This window comes from Periplaneta americana, chromosome 17 (genome assembly GCF_040183065.1).
Source record: "Periplaneta americana isolate PAMFEO1 chromosome 17, P.americana_PAMFEO1_priV1, whole genome shotgun sequence".
NCBI lineage: Eukaryota > Metazoa > Arthropoda > Insecta > Blattodea > Blattidae > Periplaneta > Periplaneta americana.
The window spans coordinates 490,963-508,139 of NC_091133.1; the positions used below are offsets into that span (position 1 = coordinate 490,963).

Below are 17,177 nucleotides of genomic sequence, written 5' to 3' on the forward strand. Positions count from 1 at the left end.
AAACTTGAACGTTACTGCACTCTCTTGTCATCATACATCTATTTTCTCGAATATTTTTACCTAGAATGTTTCTTCATCATCCATTGTGTCTATCTAACTCACAAATTCAATAAAATCACTTTTAGAATTATGCTACGTGTGTCTGACCAGATTACCACCAGGATTTAATTTTTAAAGAATACTGTGTGTTAGATTTTGTAGTGGGTTAACCTGTATGTGAAGAAATGTTTTCAGAACATGGGAGGATTTACTGCGGGAGGAAGAAGAGAAAAGTACATCAGATTTGTTGATATGGCGTTGTTAGCAGCAGAGGAGACGATAATAAGCAGGGAACGGATTTATATGGACTAAAAATATATGAAATATGTAAATATATATGTAGTTATTTTTACCAAAATATGGAATTAAATATGGATTTTTACCAAAATATGGAATTAAATATGGACTTAAAATTATAAAAAAATGACTATGTACGTTAAATATTGGTACATTTTAATCAAACTAAACAAAAAATATAATGGACGTACCTTATCTTCCAATGTAGTTTCAACAAAACACAATTTTTATTGTCTGTTACCATAACAATAGGTTACAAACATTTCTTTCAAGTGCTGAAAAGTGAATCTTCTTCTATTGTCTCTGAGGATAGATTTATACTGACTAAAAGAGCGTTCGACGTCACAAGAAGTAACTGGTACATAATTCAATTTCACAATGTCTGCTGGGGATAAGTCCAAGTTAATCTTCACTGTTGATTCACCACTCATCACAGCAACAACCTTTTGTAGTTCTTCATATCCAGGGTTTTTTGAAAGTACAGTGTCCACCTTAGCTCTTACTGCATCTGCAACTTTACCTCTACCACGATTCAGTTGTTCCACAGTACTATTTATAATTTCAAAACTTTCAGATAGTGAAAGGTGCCTATTTTGGAGACTTTTGAGCGTTTTTATGATGCATGAAAATGTATGCTGAATGTGAGCTAAGTCATTCTTCACACTTATGTCACAGGTAACTGTTTTCGCAGTATCAATTGAGACTGCATCTTCAGAGTCCAATGCAAGGAGAACATTGTTAATAGAGTCTATATGTTCGGCATAATATTCAACTGCTTCTAGCCATGTACCCCATCTAGTTAAAATTGGCTTTGGTGGCAATGGAATTTCAGGGTACATTTCTTTCAACACGTTAACTCTACTGGGAGCTTTGAGAAATACTTTTTTCACTGATGAAATCAACAAATCTACTTTAGGGAAATTGTCTCTGACCACTTCTGCCACACGATGAAATGCATGCGCCACACAAGTAAAATGAGTCAATTTAGGATATACAACAGATAATGCTTGTCCAGCTTTGACCATATAAGGGGCAGCATCGCTAATAAAGAATAACACATTATCGTACATAATACCCTTTGGCCACAGGATACCCATAGCTTCGTTGAACAGTTTAACTATAGTTTTGTTATTGCACTTTTCTAGAACATCACAATGTAAAAGAATTCGTTCAGAATATTGTTCACTTAACAAACCGATAACTACATTACCAACAAGTCTACCTTCTTTGTCGGGAGTCTCATCAATGGAAACCCAAATTGAACTATCTTTAATTTCATCTCTTATCTTCTGTATTGTCTCATCGTAGATGGATGGAGCATACGTCTTCCTAAGTGTTGACTCATCCGGGATTGTATGTTGAGTATATTTTTCAAGGAATTCCCTGAAGACCTTATTCTTTAGTTTGTAGAGAGGAATATCAGCAGAGATGAGAGAACGGCACAGGTCGATGTTAAACTCAGATCTTACATTCGATGTTGTTGGTTGTGTTAAAAACAATTGTCTCTGCTTGGAATTTAGTTGTTTGTTGGCCTGATGTTTACTAGTTGTAATGTGTTGTTGCACCAGGAACTTTTGTGTAGATGATACTGCACACTGACACAAATTACAAAATAATATTTTATTGTCAGTTGATAAACCATCTTCTTTAAATTCTGAAATGTAACTTGTTAGTTTTGATTTTAAATTGACTGAATGACGTACTTTTGGCATATTTACCGTCTTTATAGTATGATTTACAAAACTGAACCTATGTGTACTCTGACTGGCATTTAACTGTTGAGCTGCACAACTGAAGTCTGTTAAAAATTTTAAATTAAATTAATACAGTTTTGTAACTTACTTTCCCATTGTTGATAGGACTGCTAATTTTCAAATAACTCTGATGTTAAAGGGATTACTGAACATGTGTTTAAATCTCTATTGTTGAAATGTATTTTTAAAAGTTAATGGAATTTTGTTTTGTTTTATTGTTAAACCTAATATAATATGGACTGTTTTATATGAAATATGGAAAATATATGGAAATTAACGAAAATATGTACTAAACTCTAAAATATGGAAAAATATGGAAAATAAAAGTAGGATTTTTCAACCCTACACATTGTGAAACATAAAGATAATGCAAAATATAAATTATATTAGCTTTATAAGTAAATATGTATTTACATATAAATCCTTTCCCTGATAATAAGCTATATGCTACTGGATCTCAATGACGGCTGCCGAACAGTAGTATGGGATAAGCATAAATTCAAATCAGACGAGTACCATTGTCAGAGAAATTCCAATGGAGGCAATAGAACAAGTGGTCGTCTTCGAATACTTGGGGTGTACTGTAAGCAGTAATATGAGCTGTTGCTAGGAAATGAAATTGAGGATAGGAATGATCAACGAACCTTTTAGTAGAAAAGGGATCATCTTTTGTGGACCTCTAGAAGGAGAAGTAACTAAGAGACTAATGAAGTGCTTTGGATGGAGTGTGGGATTGTTTGGAGCAGAAACATGGACATTACTACGAAGTGAAGAAAGCGAATACAAGCGCTAAAAATATGTATGGAGGAAAATGGATCGCGTTAAATGGACACAAATAATAAGAGAAACCTGTGTTGGAAGGAGTGAGTGAAGAAAGAATGATACTGAAATTGAAGAGGTAAAGGAATTGGTTGGGTCACTGGCTGAGAAGAAACTGCCTAGTGATGGATATACTGGAAGGAATCGTGAATCGGAATAAGTTGGTCGCAGAAGAAGACATCAGACGATAAACTACATTAACAATATTGATCTATGTGGAGAGAAAGGGAAAGGCAGTAAATGCCTTTCAGTTGTGATCATTTTGGAAGGTGTTCAAGTGTAAAAATAAGCTGAAAATACTTACTGTTTACACGTGGATCGGCTTTAATATAATGTGTAAGTTACCACAGTTCCCTTTCTTAAAAATAGGTACGATTATGGACTCTTTCCATGTTTCTTGTATAAATACCTGTTCCCTAATAGCAAGTACCAGTTAATAAATTTCGACAGATAATGCGCTTCCACCCTCGTCTATTAATTCTGCTGGAATTTGATCGATACCTAGAGACTTGTACTTTTCCATATTTTCTATCGCAATTTCTACTTCTGAAACTGTGAGTTCGGGTATAAATGGGTCAGCAGTTTGTATTTGAATTTAGTCTTAATCATTTCTATTTGGCATATGTGCATTTAGTACTTGCCCAAAACAATTTTATCATCTGTTCAAGATTGAATGAGAGTCTGCAAGCAAGTAATCATTCTCATCCTTGATCACGTTTACCCTTGCCTGATATCCGATCTTAAATTCTTTTATACCCTTATATAAATCTCGTATGTTTTTATTCTATCAATTTGTTGTTGCCTTGTTCAGTTTTTCCTTCAAGTAGGCTCTCTTTTTATTCGTAAATATACGACTTCCTTTCCGTCTTTCATTGAAATAATTATCTCTGTTCTCCATAATTGGATCCTGTAAGAATTTCAATTTTGCCTGTTTCCTTCTTTCTACTACCATACAACAAACTTCATCACACCACGGTTTCGTTTTCTTAGGTTCATAATAACCTATGCTCTGCTCAGCTGCAATTAGGCAGTATCTCTGATATTTTCCCACATGCTATTACTAATCTAATATAAACTAACCTAATTTAACGTAAACTCTACTAATCCGAACCTACGTAGACAAAAGATTTCAGCCTCTCTCCTCAGAAAGCACAGACGTTTACATGATTTACACCAGAGCTATCACAGTTTATCAAACTTGATGAGCTATGGTATTGTACGATTCTTTGTTGTTGTCCTTGATATATATATATATATATATATATATATATATATATATATATATATATATATATATAAAAGTATAAGTTTTTCTTTTTTATTTTTCCCTTTTATGCCGAAAACAATTAATGACGCTTCTAGTGGAACGAACATAGCCGGAGTTATGGGGATATGTGTATACTACCCCCGAAACTTGTCACAACTGTTTTTTTTCTATTAATGTTGGAAAGACAGAAATAAAATATCTTTTTTTGCTTTTGTTTATGTTTAAGTTTCTGTGCTAAATTGACGATTAAAGTGTCTAGACTATAATATTTATTTTAAAATTCTGAATGTATAAGAATTTCTATACCTCATTGGAGAGAATGGAAGTAGTGTAATGTTTCTTTTTTAACAGTCTGTACTCCTGTGTTACAATTCTGCAAGTGTTCTGGCCTCCACTTGGACATGTATGAATAACATACTGCACAACAATGCAGAAACAAACCCTGTATAATGTGTAAACTTAAAGACGAGATTAAATGAAATAGACTTTATATATCATATATCCTCAGGAAAGTAAGCTTTATATAAAAAATTTATGTTAGCATATTTAAATAGTTTTTATTGGTGTATGGATATTTTTCTGATTAGAGAAAAAAAGAGAGAGAGATTGTTTTAAGTTATGCCCTAATATAATTTGTAGTTGACCTACAGTTCAAGCCCCATTGAACTCTGTCCAAAACATCGCGGGTATGGATGTAACACTGTAAGAAACACCCCCTCCCCACGAAAATACTTCTAAAAAATTATCACTTTCCGATATAATCTACAACGATCAAGCTAAATCGGGGGAAGGAGGTAAATGAGTCCCCCATGAACCCGTTATCTGGGAATTCTTTGATTTTGCTCTGCCCCCTCCCAAAGGTAACGGTTCTCTCTCCTCCTTGGGAACATAGTGGACATAATACTGAATGGCGCCAAGCTAAGGTAAAAGTTTATAAGATGAGCACAAAGTATATGTGACTCATAAAAGTATTCTGTGACTGTGATAAAACCTGCTTTAACTTTGATATGATCTTGGTATGATTATTGCATTCACTCATGAACGACAATTACATGCGTACTAGAACCAGAGTCGGTTCTCCATTTCGTCACATATTGCAAGCATGTCTGTATGAGACTGTTCGGAAATATCTTCCAATCCAGACTAAATCCAACAATATGATAGGAACGAATATCAGCTGTCATGTCTAATATGCCCTGAAATCAGGACATTTGGATGCATATGCAAATCATGTCGGGACGTTGGACGCAATGGTCAAAATCTGGACTGTCCTCCAAAATAGGGACAGTTTCCAAGCCTACTTCCGGTTTGTATGAAAAATCAGTCACTGATTCTTGGAATTCACTGATAACCTATTATCAGCTCTTACTATTAATTAGTATTAAAAAGGCAATATTAGAAGCAAAATAATAATTGCAAAGAGGAGTAAAACATGAAATTACAGCCCTTCAGATTCTTGATCATCTGTCTGACCACGGCCGCCTTGAAAATACTTTATTAAGTCTTTAGTCAGCAGTGACCAGTGCTGCCAACACGGTGCATTTCCCACTAAATCTGTTTTTTTTTCTCCGTCTCTGAGAGAGATTATTGAACGGTGGGCAGTAGGAAATGTAGTTTTCTTTTTTTTCGCATCAGGTCTCTCCCTTAAACAATTAAACTCGACTATGTCCTGTGTTAGCATTCCTCTCGTCTGAAGGCGAAGTCTCCAATCATGCATAACACTTGGTGGCACCACATTATAATTCAACAGATGTTACTGGTGTGAAGTTTTTGGATAGTCTATAAATATTCTTCAGATATGAACCAATTCAAATAATTAGCCGAATTCGCAATTTCTGTGCTCTGCCTTCCCTGGTCATACACAGAAGCAGAAAGATTATTTACCCAGATAAATATAATGGAAACCAAAATTAGAAATAGAATGGGGGCGAAGGAATCATGGACAATTTTGACAGTTAAGGCTGTACTGAGAAGGCGTGATAAATGTTGCCATGAATTTGTTTCGCCTGAACACATTGTTAAAAATCGGAACAATGGAAAATGCTAACCAGAAGAAGAAATTTAAAAAGAAGAAGACGATGATAATGAATCTCTTCTTTTGCCCTTTCGTTAACTGCATAATCATTATTTATAGCCTATTACTATTATTTTTTTAATATGTAACATATATGTAAAAATCCAGAGGGTTTAATGCTATATTTTGTGGGTTTTTTTTAAGCATTTAGTGTATTTATGCAAACTGGAGTTGGCAACACTGGCCCTAACCTCATTTAATCGTAACGATATTATTATTACTCGTTGGAAAGGGCAAACAGTTAAACGGCGGTTATACATAAGCTTACGCAAGATGTCTTATTACTCCGAAGAATATTTGGACCAGGGACATGCTCTCACACATGAGGTGAAAGTTGATAAAGGTCCGATACCAATTTCGTTCCCTACGTTGAAAAATGAACCTGAGGTGAGTGGAGCGCAAGGAATGCGTTGTGTATTTTCTTGTGCTTATTTTGTATTTTGATTATCACAGACACTATCTCTTTGTAACATTACTTGGAGTGCTTTTTAGTGTATGATAGGGATAGAAGAAATCTGATGACAAAATATTTGTTATTTCTTATGTTGTAGCGAAGTGTAATGTTGAACTGTTTTCTAGTTTTATATTTCAAATTTAAAAACGAAGTTACAGTTACACCATATTCTTAATGGTTGCCAAGCCATGTAGGTATTTGATATTGTGCTTAAGGTCACGAATTAATTTTCATTTTATTCTCTTTATGACAATAAATAATTTTTCGCTTTCAATTGAAAACTCAAACATAAAAAAGGAGGGTAGGGGTGTTTGAGAATATTTTCTTTTGTGTAGTATTTCAATAAAACAAAACCAAAACAGTTGTGGTTTTTCCACAATTTCCCTTCATACACAAGGAATTTCTAGCTTTCGAGTACAGTGAGCCAAAAAATATCTACTGACAATGGAACAATCCAGAGTCTTGTTTTTTTACATTACGCAAATATTGTTGTTAATCTAACACAATTTTGAAAATATGCTACAATATAATGCACAGTATTATATTATATGAAATAATGACCAAAATTTTAAAAAACTTTTGCCCAGTTAACATTGCGCTATTCATCATCACAGACGTTAGTAACATGTATAACAAATGTTAATGCATGAAAATATGCAAGTGCATAAAAATCCTGGCCCTATCCATCATAATGTAAACCACATGCTGTGCGTTGTGATAACGTTTAGTATATACAGTTGCGAAGCTTGGGATAATTTTTTGTATTTCTCGCGATAGTTGCTAGCCCCTTGGAGCGCTGTGAGTACTAGGAACAATAGACTGTGTGACCCTCACTATAAACCATTATTATAATCAATTAGATTTAGAGTCTGGCTGGGCGGAAGAGAAGGCCTACTGGCCTTAGCTCTGTCATAGAAGCCACTCGTATGGCTCAGTCGGCTAGGTGCTTGCCTGCCAATCGCGAGTTGCGCTCGGTCACAGGTTCGATTCACTCTTGGATTGATTCCCTGGTTGGGTTTTTCCGAGGTTTTCCGGAACCATAATGTAAATGTTACGTAATCTGTGGCGAATCGTCGGCCACATATCGCCAAATACCATCTCGCTATCACCAATCCTATCGATGCTTAATAATCTAGTAGTTGTTGCAGCGTCGTTAAATAAATCAAGTAAAAATTTAGTTTATTGAAATTACATTTGAAAAATGTTTTTGCATGGATTATATACATTTTGATATGAATCCTGACCCTATTCGTCATACTGTACGGCACGTGCTAGGTTGTGATCATGCTGAAGCGTATGAACACATAAGGAGCAGCTTATAACAGTATAGGTCGTGTTCTAACATTCTGTGATAAATTGTTGATTTAAGATATCTCTCTGTACCGCAGGAACGGAATCTTGTGGATCGGCATGTGACTGGTTTAATGGAGGAATATGAGGACCAGACCCAAGATCTCACATCTGAGATAAAATTTGAGGAAGATCCGGTGCCAATTTCGTTCCCAGTTTTCAAACATGAACCTGAGGTGAGTGCAGAACAAGGAGTGCACAGTGTTCTTCCAGTGTTTGTCTTGTATTTTGTTTCTCTTCTCAACGTTTTTTGCAACATGTGCCTCTATTCCATTCATCATATTAAAATTCTACTGTATGTTGACTCATAAATAATAAAATTCAGTCCACACCTATGCGGATATGTCCTCGAAATCAGGTGGCCCGGGTTCGAATCCCAGTCGGGGCAAGTTACCTGGTTGAGGTTTTTTCCGGGGTTTTCCCTCAACGCAATACGAGCAAATACTGGGTAACATTTGGTGCTGGACTCCGGACTCTTTTCACCGGCATTATCACCATCTCATTCAGACGCTAAGTAACCTGAAATATTGATACAGCGTCGTAAAATAACCGAATTAAAAAAAAAGTAAAATAATATTCATGTCAAATTGAAAATATTATATTCAATATTTTAATGCATACAGATACACCACATTAATTTGTATTTTATAGTATTCTCATTTCTTCCTAAAACCCTCTAATTTCTCCTCCAGCTTGGTAACAGATTATATGAGTGTGCCACAGCATTTTAAACTACTGGTACACCTTTAGTGTGCCACACGTTGAAAAACGTTGTTCTACAACGAAAAGCTGTGCCCCATGAAATATCTTCCCCAAGATTTGTCTTTTATTGGCTAAAATTCTGCTAGGCCTATTGCGACTTAAATGTAGTTGTGTGGCAACTAAAATCGATGCGCTCTTGTTAATATAAATTGAGGTATCTGTTTGTTTTATTTGCTCTGTATTTGTAGGAAGTGCACAGTGACTTCAATGAGGAGCCAAGGGTGGAAGTGACGACAGAGGACAACGAGGTTTTCGCCGAAAGGTGAGTGTGGTGTGCGAGTCTTAACGTAGAGAGTTCATTGTGTTTCAAGGTTCCGTTTTCTTGACTGTCCAGAAGCAGCTTCAGAAGAACTGTCTGTCTGAATCATCCAGCAACAATCAGTTATCACAATCACACTCAACTTTCCTTGATGTCTGGTTTCCATAAGTACTGTTCAAACCTTTCTTCATATTCTTCATTAAAAGTGCTTAGTTATTCAACAAAATAATTCAGATGGACAAGCATACACTCATATTGCAGCCTAGGGTATTGAAACTCTTCAACTTAATTTCTACAGTTTCTTTATAATTGAAGTCTTTGTAATTCCCAAGGAAATTATGTACTGCCATTTTGAGTTCATTCCAAGACGTTTTCTGCGATCCGCTCATCACGTTTAGGTAGCCATTATGTAAAATTAATTTGCGTGTTTTACTTATTTATTCATTTATTTATCTGTTTGTTCGTTCCTTCATGCATCCTGGTGCAGTTAAGGACATCAGTCTTTCACTTTCTCACCACCAAAATTACAACTACAATGATACATACAGTGGTTCTTCAACTATGTTTCACCAGGTTCTGATTTCTTTCCGTTTGTCCACTGTTTCCCCCTCCACTGCGTAGACCTAGTCCTTCTATCCCTCTCACACAACAAACTTGTTTGTGTTGTTATTAATGCAGAGTTCCTAGCAATAATGACATTAACTGCCGTGCTGTCCAGTGTTTCGCACAGATACTGAGTTTAGAATAGTGCTTTCACGAAATGAGCACAGCAACTTATGATTTTCAAGTTACAAGATAGCTGCATACTTCTCTGTAACAGACTGCATATAACTGTATGTCTACTCAGCTCTCAGGCACGAAAGTGTTACTGTAAGTGAAGTATTGTAGTTGTAATGACATCACAATGATATAAATGAAACATTTTATATTATTAGTACCTGAGATGCGTCATGTACAATAATAATCAGCAGTTAAAAACTGTAATGAATTTAGAAAAATTCTACGAAAGACAGACAAGTGAGACACAGACAATATTTAAAAACGGAAATATGTGTGATATAAAATTGAAGCATTCAGCCGAACAACGGTCTATGTTAGAATTTATAAAAATTGAGTTTTTAATGGTATAATCCTGTGTATAGTCTTACACAGCTGTCACAAATATTGTTTTTCAATATCTGTATCAGAGGCGCTTCTACACGAGTTACAACCATGATTTTCTTGGCTGGAACAACGGTCTATGTCACTAGTCACTTCTAGCGTATCCAGTTGTTTACATCGTATCGGGAGTTATTGCACGGGAGTTTGTTCTCTTTACGAATACTGGGTGCTTGAACTCTGTGTATCAGGTTTCGGTTGATCTATTACGTAAAATGGATGACGGATAAACAGTGATGATTTCTGCGCTAGATATTGACGAGCTAAATAAATCTAAAGAAATAGAAATGATCCAGACAAATTGATATTAGTAAGTGGAAAATGTGTCGCCTAAATGATCCTGGTTGGCGTAGTTGGTACAGCACTAGCCTTCAATCCCTGAGGTTGTGGGTTCAATTCTGGGCCAGGTCGATGGCATTTAAAATGCTTAAATGCGACAGGCTCATGTCCGTAGGTTTACTGGCATGTAAAAGTACCCCTGTGGGACACTGTCGACGGTGATATAACCTCGGCAGATGCGAGCGTCGTTAAATAATTTTTTTTTTTTTTGTGCGACATAAAAGTCTCTGAGACATAGTGGTGTTGAGAATACAAGGAAGACAAAGTCGCAAGATACTGGGAAAGATCCCCAAACTAATGGAATTTCCTCTCTGTTATTTTGCAGTATTTTATTACTTGTATTTTAATTTACATTTTACCTAGTGTTGGTCCCGCCATCTGTTGGGATGGATACTGAATATTCGGGGCAGGGATGCAAACTCCATCTCCTAACAATTTCTCAACTGTCGTATTTAATTTTCTTTATTCTTATTGTTACAACTTTCATTAATTTAATGGTGTCCCTACAGTGCAATACTGCAGTTATTTTCTAGTATCGCTGCTATTATTTGATCAATATTGTATGTTTATTCATAATATGACATTGAGTGTAACTTTAGTAAACTACATGTTGTTAATTCATATTAATATATAACATTTAAAAATAAATGTCATAATCGAATTGTTCATACTTTAACCTTTTTATTGATTTAGTATATTTCGTAATATTCTGATTGTATAAAACTGTTTATTGTCTGTATTCCCCAGTACCATTGTTGTGGAGTTAAATCTATTGTTAAACTTCTGCGATGTGTAATATGTCATTCAGTAACATACATTCGTGTACCTTGCTTAGTGTACTAAACATACCTATGGAATAACAATCTATGTTCCCGTTGAATAGTAAATTCATGAGCGGAATTACGATGTAACATATCTGTTTCTCTTGCACAGTTAGCACATTGTAACATAGACCATTATTCGGCCCAACGTTTCAGTTATGATTTTATGACTATTTTTTTTATAAATTAGCAGTACATCACGTTCAATCATATATCATATTCTTCTAGGCCAAAATAGTATGTATTGTAGTTTAATTATATCATGACGAAACACTGGAAGAAAGACCAATATACTGGTACGTAAATACATGCACAAACAGAACCACAAGGAAAATTAGTTATTTCCTAAGCTTTTAATTCATTAATTATCTGTTGCAAATGCAATGTGTACTTACGATGTTGAAACACCTTTTCCTTTATTACAAGAGTTCATTCTTCTTGCTTGAAGCACTTGCTGCAGAAGCTTCAAATTTAACTATTATTTTTAGGTATAACATTCTCTATACCAGGTAATATTACGTTAGCAGCTGCAGTCCTTAAAACTGAACATAATTTATTATCTGTCAGTCGACTTTTAAGTTAAGATATGTTAAGTTTCATGGAAGGGAAGAACTGATTACAACTATACGTACTATCGAACATTGATATTATTTCCAAAACTATTTCTTACATTATTATTTAAAATAGGAAGTAAAAATTGAAGTAATTGAGGATATTGTGATGAAGCCTTCAATGCTCTTCATTCTTTAACTTGAGGTCGAATAATGCATTGCATTAAATTTGTACTTCCCTAAGACGTCTAGCATAAGACTGCAGGTAGGAGAAATATATCAGAGGAGGTAATGTTTGAACACTTGGTGTCCTGGAACAGAAATGATAAAAACAACGTAAAAGAACTGATGACGTCGCTGATTTAGAGGAAAGTGCTAGACATCGCTGCAAATGATTCTGGTGTACATCTTCCTAAAGACTGCACACTGGACAAAATGGCGAAGACATAATTCCAATTTACTTCAAGTGTTTGTAGGTAGCACTCTTGATAGTAGTTCTGCACAAAATATAAAAATGAATGGAATTGTTACTAGTTAACGTTCGTAAGACAATAGATACCAAGTTAGAGATAATACCAATCAGATTTTCTCATGATGGCTCTTAATGCGAAACGGTATCAGCAATGTTCCACTGCAATTTTCTCTATCTTTAAAGTGACAAAATTAAAAACTGTAAAGATTTTAGACATCAGAAGAATAAAATATAGAAAAAGTTATAGCACATGTGTAAAATGAGATTTCGAAACAATCGCATAAAATTGCATGCTCGAGTCGAAAAAGATGAAGGCAAAGTTAGGTTACTGTGGACAGAGGCTCAAAAATGAAAGCTAACTGAGAGTTGACTAACGTGGTGTAATCCTTATGAAATATATTGTACAGAAGAAGTACAAGTTGATCAGTCAGTTTTGATACTTGCACCATTGCTCAAAAATTAATTATGAGCATGTATCTCTAATCGTAATGTACCCCCTCATTTAATAGGTTTGTGTTGATTTGAATATTCAATAATGAATTGTATTCTTGTGACTATTTTATAGACTCATAGTATATTTACTTCAGGATTGCAGCTAGGAATGAGAGGACTGCATCAAGAGAATTGGCCATTCTTCCTCTTGAAGATAACGAGATTCCTAGGAAGTCGGGTTCCTCGAGAAAACCTGAGCGGACTCGTGAAGATGAGAAGCAGTTGGAATTACAATTGTCTAAAATATGTTCCTCGCCTGCAAAAAATCTCAACAGTCGTTCATCTATGGACGTAAGCAAGAAACCTTTCAAATGCGAAGTTTGTGATAAGTCTTTTTCAAACTCGAAATGTCTAAAAACTCACGAAAGTCTGCACACCGGCCAGAAACGTTTCAAGTGTGACGTTTGTGGCAAGTGTTTCTTGCGGTCGGGAGGTTTAATAAACCATAAACGTGTGCATACAGGCGAGAAGCCTTTCAATTGTCAATTTTGTGGTAAGTTCTTTTCACAGAAGACTAATCTAAAAACTCATCAAAGTCTGCACACTGGCGACAAACCTTTCAAGTGTGACGTTTGTAGCAAGTGTTTCTTGCGGTCGGGTGGTTTAAAAAACCATAAACGCGTGCATACAGGCGAGAAGCTTTGCAATTGCCAATTTTGTGGTAAGTTCTTTTCACAGAAGACTTATCTAAAAACTCATCAACGTCTGCACACTGGCGACAAACCTTTTAAATGTGATGTTTGTGGTGAGTGTTTCTCACATTCGTATTGCCTTAAAAGACATGAATATGTGCACTCTGGCGAGAAACCTTATTTATGTGATGTTTGTGGTAAGTGTTTCAGGCATTTTGGTGATTTAAAAGCCCATGAACGTGTGCACTGCGGCGTGAAACCTTTCAAATGCGATGTTTGTGGTAAATGTTTCTTCCTGTCGCGTCACTTAAAATCCCATGAAAGTGTGCACTTTCTCGAGAAACCGTTTAAGTGTGACGTTTGTGGTAATTGTTTTTCGCGGACGAGTGTCCTAAAACGCCATGAATGTGTCCACTCTGACGAGAAACCTTTCCAATGTGATGTTTGTAGTAAGAGTTTTTCTAACTCTGGTGGCCTTAAAGTCTATCAATGTGTGCACTCTGGCGAGCAACCTTTTAAATGTGATCTTTGTGTCAAATCATTCTCGCAGTTGGGTAACCTAAAATCTCATGAACGTGTGCACTCTATCGAGACAGCTTTCAAGTGTGACATTTGTGGTAAATGTTTCTCGCGGTCCAGTGCCCTAAAACGCCACCAAGGTGTCCACTCCGCCGAGAAATCTTTCAAATGTGTTGTTTGTGGTAAGAATTTCTCGCGGATCGATAGCCTAAAAGCCCATGAACGTGTGCACTCTGGCATGAAACCTTTCAAATGTGATTTTTGTAGTAAGAGGTACTCGCGATCGGGTCACTTAAAAATCCATGAATATGTGCACTCTGGCGTGAAGCCTTTCAAATGTAATGTGTGTGGTAATGGTTTCTCGCAATCGTGTGACCTAAAAGCCCATCTACGTGTGCACTCTGGCGAGAAGCCTTTCAAATGTGATGTGTGTGGTAAGTGTTTCTCGCACTCGGGTACCCTAATAGTTCATAAACGTATCCACTCTGTCAAGAAACCTTTTAAATGTGATGTTTGTGGTAAGTGTTGCTCGCAATTAGGTCACTTAAATGGCCATAAACGCCTGCATATTGTGGAGAAACCTTACTAATGTGATTGTCGCAGTAGGTTTACCAGAAATTGTGCACTTTGGCGCGAAACGTTTCACATGTGATTTTTGTAGAAAGTGTTAACACAGGTGAAATAAAAGCTCTTAAATGTCTGCATACGGGGGTTACACCTTTCAAATGTGATATTTCTACAGTATATCTCAAGTATCCTAAGAGGACATCTGCGTCAGCACATAGGCGAGGAACCTTTCATATGTGTTTTTTGTGGTAAAGGTCGGGTAGTCTTAAAAGCCAATAACAGTATAGGCAAGAAGCAGTTCAAGTGTGATATTTCTGGAAGATGATTCTTTTTTTTTGTTTTTTTTTTTTGAAGATTATTTTAAATATGTTTTTAAATATATTGATGAAAAGGTTTGGTAATGCGATGTTTTGTGCAACGTGTGTTTCCTCTGTCTTGTAGGATAAAACTGTTAGGTCCACAATAAACAAGGAAGGAAAACGACAACGAGAACAGAAATGCTGTTAAAATGCATTGTGCAAAGGACGTGAAAGTTCATTTAGTCTTTTCTCATAAGTCTATTTTCTCGTCGTATATTTTGCAGGAAGGGTGCATGTTATCCTTCGTGTCTAACTAGCTCAGAAATTGAGTAGGATCACTTTCAATATTATGCTGCATGTATCTAACCAGATTACCACTAGAATTGACTTCGTAAGATATTCTGTGTAAACATTTTGTATTAGTTTAACCTGTTTTTGAAGATCTATTTTCAGAACATGGGAGGACTGATATTAAGGGGAATAAGAATAAAGTTTATGAGATTTTGTGATGACATGGCGTTGTTATCAGAAGAGGAGGAAATTCTAAGGGATATCAGCATATAGTTCATTATACAGAATGGACACTTCGAGTCGATACTTTGATGTAGCACGACTGATTTCAATGATCTTAAAACCATTTTGAGTGCGAGATTCTCCTTTCTTCCAGGATTTGTCACTGACATCGCACAAGCAAGCATTCGACACAGCAGTAATATAACACGTACAATTAATAGATCTAGATGCATTATGCACTGAAATAAAATAAATTGGACCGATGAAATAATAAATTCGTCATTAAATGTAAAATGTAGACACTAGAGTTTCTTTACAATGAGAGTTGAGAGGTTGACCCCAACATCAATTAAAATATGTAATGATTTGATAGTGCTGAAAATTGAAAAACAGAACTCCTGTAAGCTGTAAAACCATATACCTATATTATATTGTATACAAATATTAAATGAATTTGATACATAATTTTATAAAGTATTATGTTATTTTATAGTATAATTTATTATATATAAAATATAACAAATTATTATTATTACTGCTAGTTTATCATTGAGAAATAAGGAAAAGCTGTTACCTTGAATTTATTTGAAGCAAAGCGTTACTGGTTTATACAATAAGGTAGGCGATGATGTTTGGATCCTGTGTCTCAACTCTATTCTAAATTATAACCTTAGAATATACTCAATTACACTAACCTCTAGCGCATGAAAGCGGAAATAAAAGCCGGCGCACAGAAAAAACAAAACAGGAAAATTCGCTCATTGTCAGTCCTTCATAATCCCTATTCGCTGCGGATATGCTACTGGAACTAAAGGACAGCTCTGAGCAGAAGTATGGGATAACTATAAATACAAATAAGACGAGGACCATGCTCATAGGAAGAAAAATTTAGAATGTAAACTTGCAAATTCCAAATGAGGCATTAGAGAACGTGGACGGCTAATACCTGCTGCCATTGGAGTAGGCCCTGGATTTCTGTTTGTTCAGGATAATGCCAGGGCACATTCTGCGGCTGTCACCAGGGATTTCCTAAGGGAGAATGAAATTAAGGTAATGGAGTGGCCAGCGATCAGCCCAGATCTCAACTCTATTGACACTTGTGGAATCTTCTGAATACGAAAGTCAGGAACCGACATCAAGCTCCACAAACCCTGCAGGAACTTGGAGATGCTGTAGAGGAGGAATGGGAGAATATTCCCCAGAGGAAATACAGAATCTCATAGGGACCATGCCACGAAGATGGCAAGCCGTCATCGAATGTCGTAGAGGCCATACACGATTCTAGACCTTTGTAGCGGGTGTTTAAGTTTGATAAGTAAGGACGAGATTCAGTTTCTTATATAGTGCAATGTTTTAAACAGTTGTTTGTTGACATTATTAATTTGTCTTTATTGATATGGAGATAAATGTGGCCATAAATAACCATAAATAATACACTATATTAATTTCATGTTTGTACCTTTATCCAATGCAAAAAAAAAAATGTTGAAATAAATCTTATTGTTCCCCTAATTGTTTTAAGCAGTGTATATTTTTATGGAAGATGCTGAAACATTGCATGAAGCGAAATGGCAGTGACATTGGGAGTTTTAACGAAAGTTATGATCAAATAGTAGAAATTGAGACGAAGTACTTCCATAGAAAATATGACAGGGGTGAATGCAAGGAAGTCCTGAGGCCAGGAGAGGGAAAGCGGAAAATGTCTTTTGGTAGAAGTGTCAGATCGACATACTCCCACA

At 35.8% G+C, this 17,177-nt stretch overlaps 1 protein-coding gene across 2 annotated transcripts; it reads left to right on the forward strand.

Moving 5' to 3' along the window:
• The first annotated feature begins 6,195 nt into the window (after positions 1-6,195).
• Positions 6,196-16,899, forward strand: LOC138693451 (zinc finger protein 271-like). 2 transcript variants are annotated; one of them, XM_069817423.1, is made up of 4 exons: positions 6,196-6,637; positions 8,093-8,230; positions 9,005-9,078; positions 12,982-13,106. In XM_069817423.1, exons 1-4 carry the CDS (start codon positions 6,524-6,526, stop codon positions 13,013-13,015), a joined length of 360 nt encoding a protein of 119 aa, XP_069673524.1. In that variant the 5' UTR covers positions 6,196-6,523; the 3' UTR covers positions 13,016-13,106. The 2 variants fall into 2 exon arrangements, with proteins under 2 accessions (XP_069673524.1, XP_069673523.1); XM_069817422.1 differs by having other exon boundaries at positions 6,201-6,637; positions 13,004-16,899.
• Positions 16,900-17,177: the final 278 nt, after the last annotated feature.